Below are 10,850 nucleotides of genomic sequence, written 5' to 3'. Positions count from 1 at the left end.
GTCTCTACCTCCATCTCTGGCGTCACTGCTGCTCTGGATAGGGTCACACACTCTGCTCTTCTCCCTTGATGGTCCCAGGGTCCTCTGCTCCTGGACTACAAGATCAGCCACTCCCCTCCTTTTGTTACAAATGTCTACCTTTACATTTGCAACACTCACAATCAGTCCTGATAGCAATTATTCACTATTGAACCACAATAGTCTTATCCCCATCTCCTTTCACCAGCCCTGTCCAGACAGGTTGGAAACCACTCAGTGATGATTCTACCTTCCCCCATACCCTCTGAAATTAGGCTCCCTCTTGAAAGCTTGTAAGCCAGTCACTTCGTGCCTTTGTAGCCCCCCCATTTTGGGTAGCCAATGTCTAAGTTGCCCATCCCTGTCAACCCTATGTACCAAGGAGGCAGGAATGATCCTCGCTGTAAATATCCGTTCCCTCTTTTGAGCTACTGTATCTGCAAGCATAGGTCAAGTTCATAAAATTGTAGTGGATTACACTTTTTTCCTCTTTTTCTTCCTCTAATCGAGTTCTGGTCATCCAACCACTGAAGCCAGGTCAAATGGGTACTATCTGCAAGTATAGGTGTTCTTGTGCATCTCCCCTCACTTATCAGCCAAACCCTTCACTCTCCACTCTAGTCCTCTGTGGCCATGTCCCTGCCCCTGGGCCCAGGGGTCCCTAGGTCTTGCCATACTGCTGACCAACCATGTCTCAACCCAGGTTGACAAGAGTCTATTGAACATGGTTAGATTTAGCTTACAGCTTCATTGCTCTTTTCCCCCACTTCCCCTTATCAGTGACCAACGTGCTCAGCAACAAGACCACATGACTGCTCATGTATTCCTCTTGAATCTTAGACTTGGAAGGGGGTTTACCCTGGGGGAACCTGACCACTTGCTTTGATGGCTCCCAGGCAACTACTTGCTTGTTCTTGTAGTAGTCAATCAGACTGCCGTTATTGTTTTTGATTTTTCCTGCTGGTCTTTCTTTCAAGAAGTATCTTGTTTCTTCTAGCTATTCCAGGCTGGTCTGCTTGTCCTTTCAGTGGAAATTTCCCACCTCAAAATGTTATGCATGGGGTTCAGGATTCCACCTATGGTCTTATGCAATGCAAAGGAAGCCTCCTTCACTCTGCAAGTTCTGGGTCCATTTTAGGTATTCTAAGGAGCTCTGGTAGCGTAGTGGTTACGAATCGGGCTGCGAACCTTAAGGTCAGTGGTTCGAAACTACCAGCCGCTCCGCGGGAGAAAGATGAGGCTTTCTACTCCCGTAAGGATTTACACCCTCGGAAACCCTGTACAGGGTCGCTATGGGTCGGCTCCGACTCGAAGGCACTTAACAACAACAACAACAATCAATTATAGGCTAAAGACAGATTTACAAGCTTTCTATGGTGAGGTGTCTGGCTATTCCTTTTTCTCCCCCTCAAGAGTCTATTTTATAATGGTATGCAAGGGAAACCAAGATTTAAAAGACAGCCAAGCATCTTAACATTATTTCCCCTCTTTTACCCATTCAAACCATAGCATTGATACTTGATGTGAAGACTCCTTCCCTCTCTGTTGGTCTTTAGAGTTTTACTACCTCCATGAGTATAGGTCAAGTTCATCAAATTGTAGCAATTTATTATATCAATTGACCCTCATTTCCTTTATTAAAAATTTGTTTTTTGTTTTTTATCTTCCTCTAGTTGAGTTCTGATTATCAAGCCATCAAGGCTAGGTCAAATGGGTACTGTCTGCAAGTTTGGGTGTTCTTGTGCATCTCCCCTCAATTCTTATCAGCTGGATGCTTCACTCTCAGCTCTAGCCCTCTGTGGCTATGTCCTTGTCCATGGGCTTAGGTGTCCCCAGGTCTCACCACACTGGACCAACCAGCCCTTCTCATCTCCAGGTCAACAGGATCAATTCTTGTAGTAGGCAGTCATACTGCCATTTTTGTTTTGGTTTTTTCCTGATGATCTTTCTTTGAAGATGTATCTTCTGTCGCTCTAGCTATTCCAGGTTGGTCTGCTTGTCCTTTCTAGTGGGAACATCCCACCTCTGAAGGTTCTGGATGTTACTTTTTATTTCAACATTGTAGCACTATTTACAGTGACATGTATTCATGTACTGCTTTGTAATTCTTAAAAATTTGCTATGATTTTTTTCGGATGAGGTTAGGTACAAAGAGTCAGACATAAAAATATGAAGGTGTAATAAAGTTCATGATAAATGAGTTTAAAAGACAATGAAAGTTATTCACTGGGAGTCAAAAAGGCAAGCAATCAAATCTCTCAGGACAGCCCCCCCCCCCCCAAGACTGAAACTTAAAGGGAGCACATGAGTAGGCATGTAAGCTTGCTGGAAACCATGTTAGTCTACTGGTGAGTGCAAGAGGGAGAAAGGCAGCAATGAGGAAAGGGGCTGAGTTCAACCACATTCCATAGACTCTGTTGATCTAGATATGAGAGAGAGAAGAGAAAGGGCTGGTTGGTCTGAAGTGTGATGAGACCTGGGGACACCTGAGCCCATGGACGAGGACATAGCCACAGAGGGCTAGAGCTGAGAGTGAAGCATCCAGCTGATATGAAGTGACGGAAGACGCACAAGAATGCCCAAACTTGCAGATAGTACCCATTTGACCTAGCCATGATAGCATGATGATCAGAACTCAACCAGAGGAAGATTACAGAAAATTTTTTTTTTGATGAAGGAAACAAGTATAAATTTCTACAATTTGATGAACTTGACCTATACGTATAGTCAAGCTCAAAATACCAACCAAGAGGGAAGGAGTCTTCACATGAAGTATCAATCCTATCACCTCTGTGTACAGGATAAATAGGGACAGGCAACTTAGATATTGACTACCTAAAATTGGGGGGGGGGGTCTCTAAAGGCAGGAAATGACTGGCTAACAAGTTTTCAAGAGGGAGTTTAGTTTCAGAGTGTACAGGGACAAGGTAGAATCCCCTCTGAATAGTTTTCATCTTGTCTAGATGGGTCTGGTGAAAGGAGATGGGGATAAGATTCTTACGATTCAATAGTGAGAAATTGGTATCATGACTAATAGCAACTGTCAGAACTGTAAAGGTAGAAGTTTTGTAACAAAAAGTGGGGAGTAGTTAAGCTTACAGTCCAGGAACAGAGGACCCTAGGACCATCAAGGAAGATGAGCACAAGCGGAATGTGGGACCCTATCTAGAGAAGCAAGGACACCAGAGATGGAGGCAGGCAGAGATGAGGACATGGAGAGATACAGCAGCTATCTCTAGACTAATGGAAAGAGAAAGGCTGTGTGCTGGCGGCCAGGAGGCAGGCTTTCAGAATGTGCCCTTTGGTTGTTTAAATGATGATATATTCCTGGGTGTTTTGTGTACATCAAAAAAAAAAAAACCAAGGTAATAGAAGTAAATACTGTTGAATGATGATGCATGGAGGGGATTGTAATAATTGCAATGAAATGAAATACAATAGGATGAATGTAAAACTGATGTTCTCCCATATACTCAATTCACAATAAAAATTAAAAAAAAGATAATGGAATTTTCCCATAAACTTTTTGTAGACCCCATGTAAAACACACTTCTCATTTATATTTTTAACTCTACCTAGGAACCAAAAATTTCCAAACCACGTATACTGCTGCAGGAGATCGTTGTGTCCACACCAGCTTTTGACATCGTGAGAGTTCTGGAAATGTCAGATGAGGAATTGGGGAGAAGAAAACAGGAATTATATGTCTGGTCTCAAGGTTTATATTGTATGAAATCTCCACCATCTTAAGGCGTGGATGTACAATTGACAGTATAACAAAGTTGTTTGGCAGTTTACTTGTCTGTTTACAAATTTTCAAGAAATAAAATTGAAACAAGCCCATATAACCAGTGTGTAACCTATTTTTAAGACCTTTTTGTATTACTATAGGTACACGTCTCTTTTACTGACAGAATTTTCATCTGAATAAAGTATTTCAGTTGCTGTTGTTGTTTGGTGCCATCAAGTTAATTCTGACCCATTGCGACCTTATGGACAACAGAATGAAACAACTGCATTCCTGCGCCATCCTCACAATTGCTGCTCCACTTTAGTCCATTGTTGATTCCACTGTGCCAATCTGTCTCGTTAGGGGTCTTCCTCTTTTTGGCTACCTCTCCACTTTACCAAGCAGTCCTTCTCCAGGGACTGGTCCTTCCTGATAGTATGTCCAAAGTTTGAGAGAAGAAGTCTGGCTATCTTGGTTCTAAGGAGAGTTCTGGCTATATTTCTTCCTACACATATTTGTTTGTTCTGGCAGTCCATGGTACCTTTAATATTCTTCTCAAACACCATAATTCAAATGCATCAAGTCTTCTAAGGTCTTATCATTGTCCAACTTTCACATGCATGTGAAGCTACTGAAAATACCATGACTTTGAATAATTGTTATCAGGACTGACTGTGAGGGTTGGAAATATAAAAGTGGATGTTTTGCAGCAAATGAAGGGGAGTGATTGAATATGCAGTCCAGGAGCTGAGGTCCCTGGAACTATAAAGGGAGAAGAGTGGAATGCAACACCCTACCAAGAGAAGCAGTGACACCAGAGATGGAGGCAGAGACGACGTGGAGAGATGGAGCAACTGGGTACTCTAGACCCAGAGAGGGACAGGGCTGTGTGCTAACGACCGGGGGTCAGGCTTGGTTGGTTGCTGATGCATGGAGGGCATTGCAACCATGGCAATGAAATGATATACAATAGGATGAATGTAAAGCTAATGTTCTCCCATGCAAACTATCACATAATTCACAATAAAACATTAAAAAAAAAAAAAAGAAAGAAAATACCATGACTTGGGTCATGTGCACCATAGTCCTCAAACTGACATCTTTACTCTTGAACACTTTAAAGAGGTCTTCTGCTGCAGATTTACCTAATGCAATACGTCATTTGATTTCTTGACGGCTGCTTCCATGAGTGTTGATTGTGGATCCAAACAAAATGAAGTCTTGGAAAGTTTCAATCTTTTCTTCATTTATACTGATGTTATTTATTGGTCCAGTGGTGAGAATTTTTGTTTTCTTTACATTGAGGTGTAACCCATACTGAAGGCTGTGGTCTTTGATCTTCATCAGTAACTATTTTAAGTCCATTTTGCTTTAAGCAAGCAAGAGTGTATCATCTGCATATCACAGGTAGTTAATGAGTCTTCCTCCAATCCTGATGCCATGTTCTTCATAACATCCAGCTTCTCGGATTATTTGCTCAGCATACAGTTTGAATAAGGATGGTGAAAGAATACAACCCTGGCACACACCTTTTCTGATTTTAAACTATTCAGTATCCCCTTATTCTGTTTGAACAACTGCCTCTTGTTCTATGCACAGGTTCCTCATGAGCACAAATAAGTGTTCCAGAATACTCATTCTCCGCAATGTTGTCCATAGCTTGTCATGATCCACACAGCCGAAAGTCTTTGCATAATCAACAAAGCACAGGCAAACATCTTTCTGGTATTATCTGTTTTCACCCAAGATCCACCTGACATCAGCAATAATATCCATTGTTCTATGTACTCATCTGAATCCAGCTTAAACCTCTGGTTGTTGTTGTTGTTAAGTGCCGTCGAGTCGGTTCCGACCCATAGCGACCCTGAACAGGGTTTCTGAGGCTGCAAATCTTTATGGGAGCAGAATGCCTCATCTTTCTCCCGCGGAGCAGCTGGTAGTTTCAAACTGCTGGCCTTGCGGTTCACAGCCCAATTCGTAACCACTACGCTACCCAGTTAATGTGCTGTTGCAGCCATTTTTAAATTATCTTTATCAAAATTTTATTTGCATGTGATAATATTGTCTGATAATTTCCAGAAATATGTTGTTGTTAAGTACCATTGAGTTGATTCCAACCCATAGAGACCCTTTATAGGGTTTCCAAGGAGCAGCTGGTGAGCTTGAACCACTGACCTTGCAGTTCAAATGACTTTGCAGTCTGACGTATTAGGCCACATTGCCACACCAGGACTCTTCAAATCAGTTGGACAGATAGCTCCCTTCCAAATTTCTTGGCATAGATCAATGAGTTTCTCCAGTGCTACATCAATTTGTTGAAAGACTTCAATGGTATTACATCAGTTGATGGAGCCTTCTTCTTTGCCAACGCCTTCAGTGCACCTTGGACTTCTTCCTTCTGTAGCATTGGCTCTTGATCATATGCTACCTGCTGAAATGGTTGAACATCAACCACTTCTGTTTGGTGCAGTGACTGTTTGGTGTATTCCTTCCATAATCTTTTTTTTTTTTTTTTCATTCAGTTTTTTTTTTAATGTTTTATTGTGAATTATGTGATAGTTTACATGGGAGAACATTAGCTTTACATTCATACTATCATATATTGTTTCATTGCCATGGTTACAATCCCTTCCATGCATCATCAACCAACCAAAGGGTATATCCTGCAAGCCTGTCCCCTGGTAATCAGCACACAGCCTCTCTCCCTTTCTGGGTCTAAAGTGCCCAGCTGCTCCATTTCTGGCATCACTGCTTCTCTGGGTACAGTCCCGCTCTCCGCTCTTCCCCCTTGCTGGTCCCAGGGACCTCCACTCCTGGACTGCAAAGTTAAGCACTACCACCCTTGTTACAAAATGTCTACCTTTACATTTCCAACCCTCACAATCAGTCCTGATAACAATTATTCACTATTGTATCACAAGAGACCTATCCGCATCTCTTTTCATCAGCCCCACCGAGACAGATTGGATACTACTCAGTGGAGATTCTACCTTCCTTCACACCCTCTGGATCTAGGCTCCCTCTTGAAAGTTTGTAAGCCAGTCACTTCTTGCCTTTGTAACCCCTCCACTTTGGGTAGCCAATATCCAAGTTGCCCATCCCTGTCTACTCTGTGTTTGGAGGGGGTGAATGATCCTCTCTCTAAAGATTTGTTTCCTGCTTGGAGTTTCTGCATCCATAGGTGTAGGTCAAGTTCATCAAATTGTATCAGATTATTCTTTTTTTCCTCTTCTTTTTACTTCTGGTTGAGCTCTGATCATCCAGTCACTGAAGCCAGGATAAGTGGGTATTATCTGCAAGTGCAGGTGTTCTTTTGCATATGCCCTCTCTTCTTATCAGCTGGACGCTTCACTCTCCACTCTAGTCCTCTGTGGCTATGTCACTGACTCTGGGCCCAAGAGTCCCCAGGCCTTGCCACACTGCTGGCCAACCAGGTCTCCAACCCGAATTCACAGGAGTCTATTGAGCATTGTAGGGCTTAGCTGACAGCTTCATTGCTGTTTTTCCCTCACTTCCCCTTATTGGTGACAAAAGTTGTCACCAATCAGAGCATGTATTCCCAATGAGTCTTAGTCTTAGAAGGAGGTTTGCCCTGAGGGGGCCCGACCACTTGCCTTGATGTCTCCTGGGTGAGCAACTTGCTTGTTCTTGTAGTAATCAGTCAGACTGCCTATATTGTTTTGCATTTTTTCTGAAGGTCTTTCTTGCAAGAAATATTTTCTGTTCTTCTAGCAGCTCCAGGCTGGTCTGCTTGCCCTTTCAAGTGGAAATTTCCCTCCTCTGAAGATTCTGGATGGTGTTCAGGATTCCACCTATGGTCTTATGTAATGCAGAGACTCCATAGGAAGTCTCCTTTACTGGGCACTTGTAGTCCCATTTTAGATATTCTAATCAGTTATAGGCAGAAGATGGATTTACAAGCTTTCTATGGTGATATTACTGTCTATTCCTTTTTCTCCCCCTCAAGTGTCTATTTTATAATGGTATCTCAGGGAAACCAAGCTTCAAAAGATAGCCAAGTATCTTAACATTGTTCCCCAAGAATCCTTCAGTACTTCAAGTCGAGGCTTGAATTTTTTCCTCAGTTCTTTTCAGCTTGAAAATTGGTGAGTGTGCTATTCCCTTTTGGTTTTTTAATTCCAGATATTTGCACGTTTCATTATAACCTTTGACTTTGTCTTCTCGAGTTGCCCTTTGAAATTTTCTGTTTAGCTCTTTTACCTCCTCATTTCTTCCATTTGCTTTAGCATCGCTACACTGGAGAAGTTTCTTCTGACATCCATTTTAGACTTTTCTTTCTTCCTTGTCTTATTAATGATCTTCTGCTTTCTTTTTGTATGATGTTCTTGATGTCATCCCACAAGTCTTTTGTTTTTAGTCATTAGTGTCTAATGCATCAAATATGTTCTTGAGATTATCTCTAAATTCAGGTAGAATATGTTCAAGGCCATATTTTAACTCTCATAGACTTATTTTAAATTTCTTCTGCTTCAGCCTGAACTTACATATGAGTAATTGATGGTCTGTTCCAAAGTCTGTATGTAGCTTTCCTACCATCTCTTTCCACAGACATAGTCAATTTTATTTCTGTGTATTCCATCTAATGAGGTTTGAAAAATGTATTTGCAATGAGCAAGTCATTGGTGTTGTAAAATTCTGTCATGCAATCTCCAGCTTCATTTCTATCACCAAGGCCATATTTTCCACCTACTGATCCTTCCTCTTTGTTTCCAACCTTTGCATTTCAATCGCCAGTAATTATCAATGCATCTTGGTTGCAGGTTTGATCCATTTTAGATTGAAGAAATTGGTAGGATTCTTTAACTTCATTAACATCACTGACTTTAGTGCTTGGTGCATAAATTTGAATAATAGTGTTAACAGGTCTTCCTTGTAGGCGTATGGATGTTATCCTGTCACAGACAGCATTATACTTCACAATAGATCTTGAAATGTTCTTTTTGATTAATGCAACACCATTCTTCAATTTGCCATCCCAGCACAGTAAATCATGTTACTGTCAGATTCCAAATGTCCAGTACCAGTCCATTTCAGTTTACTAATTCCAAGGATATAAATCTTTATGCGTTCCATTTCATTTTTGACAACTTCCAATTTTCCTACATTCATAACTTCATATATTAATGGATGTTTTCAGCTATCTTCATTTTGAGTTGTGCAAGTGAATGTTCTGAAAGCTTTACTCCATTCGTGTAATCATGGTCATCTCTACTTTGAGGAGGCAGCTCCACCCCAGTCATATTTTGAGTGCCTTCCAACCTGAGGGGTTCATCTCCTGGCACTATATCTGACAATATTCTGGTGCTCTTCATCATGTTTTAATATTCAATATTGTGCTTTCTGACAGTGTTTTACTGTTATTCATAAGGTTTTCATTGGCTAAACATCCTTCTTCTGAGTCTTAGTCTGAAAGCTCAGCTGAAACCTGTTCACCATGGGTAATCCTGCCTGCATTCAAAATACCAGTTGCATAGCTTCCTGCATCACAGAAACACACAAGCCACCACACTGCGACAAATTGACAGAAAAGTGGTGGAAATTATTTCAGTTGAATGCCCTCAAATTAGCTGTGTACAGTTTTGTTAAAGAAATGATGAGTAAATTAGTTCCTGGAACTTCTATTCAATTGTTTTTTCTTTCATTAAAAAAAAATACCTGAATATGCCACTTTCAGCATAAATACTAGAATCCATAGAATAAAAGGAAGCTTTTCAGTCAGCCTGCAGTGTCTGTGTTTTTAGTTGCATATTGTTTTTATAGAACATCTTGTAAATGACCTTTTGTGAATAATAAAAATAATAATGAGTTTGCTGTTACCGTAGGAACAGTTTGTAAATGACCTATTCTGAATTATAATAAAAATAATAATGAATTTGTTGCTATAGTGGGAATGACATAGCATACCTAATCATTATTGAGCATAGCAAGCACCTGGGGCAGAAGGCTGCATCTGCTTTACTGTTGTACTTTGGATATTTTTCAAATAGAAAGGCCGTTTTGAATAAAAGTTATCAATTTCACTTTGAATTGATAAACTCTCATTCCTGATATACGCAATTTATTGATTTTTTTTGTGTATGCTGTCCAGGCTGTTGGACCATATCAAACCTTACCAGAGGCTGTGATAATTAAACCAAATGCAGTTCTTTACTGAACTTTCAAAATACAATTTTCTATTTTGTTTAACATTTAAAATGTATAGCTTGATTGCTGATTTCACTCAAGAAGCCTTAAGTGATAAAGAATATTGGTGTAAATGTGTATGCTTCCCACTAGACTGTATTTACCAGAAATGTGCACTCTTTATTTAGTATTGTTGTTGTTGTTGTTAAGTGCCATCGAGTCGGGTCCGACCCATAGCGACCCTGTACAGGTATTAATACGTCCTTATTTGATATCCAAAATAGGATGGATAATCCCATAATTTTCTGAGCTTGTACTAGATACTGCTACAATTTGATGCACTGGATCTTTGCTTATGGATGCAGTTGCTCAAAATTCCAACGTAAATGGAAGGATTCTTCATATAAAGGATCAAACTTGTTTCCTCAGTTCCCTGGGTTGATAGGGACAGGGAATTTAGACATTGGCTATCAAAAATGGGATGGGGGGTGCTATAAAGGCATGAAGTAGCTGGCTTACAAGCTTTTGTGAGCATGCTTTGTTTCAGAATGAGGGGAGTAAAATAGAATTCCTACTGGGTAGTTTTCTTCAGATGGATCTGGTGAAAGAGAATGGAGGATGATGGTGATAGGACTTTATGATTTAATTGTGAGTAATAGCCAGCTTAATTGCGATCATCAAAACTGTAATTGTAGAAGATGTGTAACTGAAAGAGGGGAGTAGTTTATCTTTCATTTCAGGAACAGAGGATCCCAGGACCAACAAGAAGAAAGAGCACAAGTGGAGTGTGAAATCCTACCTAAAAAAGTGGTGACAGCAAAGGCGATGGCATGAAGAGATGGAGCAGCCGCAGACTCTAGGCTCATGGACTGAGAAAGGCTGTGTGCCTGTGGGCAGGAGGCAGGTTTACAAAATGTGCCCTTTGAACATTTAAATGAATATATTTTTTTGTTTTGTA

The 10,850-nt window shown here is 40.7% G+C and overlaps 1 protein-coding gene across 1 annotated transcript in view; it reads left to right on the top strand.

The window, feature by feature from the left end:
* The window catches only part of LOC102842298 (chromosome unknown open reading frame, human CXorf58), a 40,930-nt gene extending 37,162 nt beyond the window's left edge, over window positions 1-3,768 (top strand). Inside the window, exon 9 of the mRNA XM_006835672.1 lies at window positions 3,598-3,768. Coding sequence (XP_006835735.1) covers window positions 3,598-3,768 — 171 coding nt within the window. The remainder of the gene's footprint in view (window positions 1-3,597) is intronic.
* Window positions 3,769-10,850: the final 7,082 nt, after the last annotated feature.

This window comes from Chrysochloris asiatica, unplaced genomic scaffold, assembly GCF_000296735.1.
Source record: "Chrysochloris asiatica unplaced genomic scaffold, ChrAsi1.0 scaffold00018, whole genome shotgun sequence".
In the NCBI taxonomy this organism is placed as follows: Eukaryota; Metazoa; Chordata; class Mammalia; order Afrosoricida; family Chrysochloridae; genus Chrysochloris; species Chrysochloris asiatica.
This window is presented reverse-complemented; position numbering and strand designations above follow the sequence as displayed.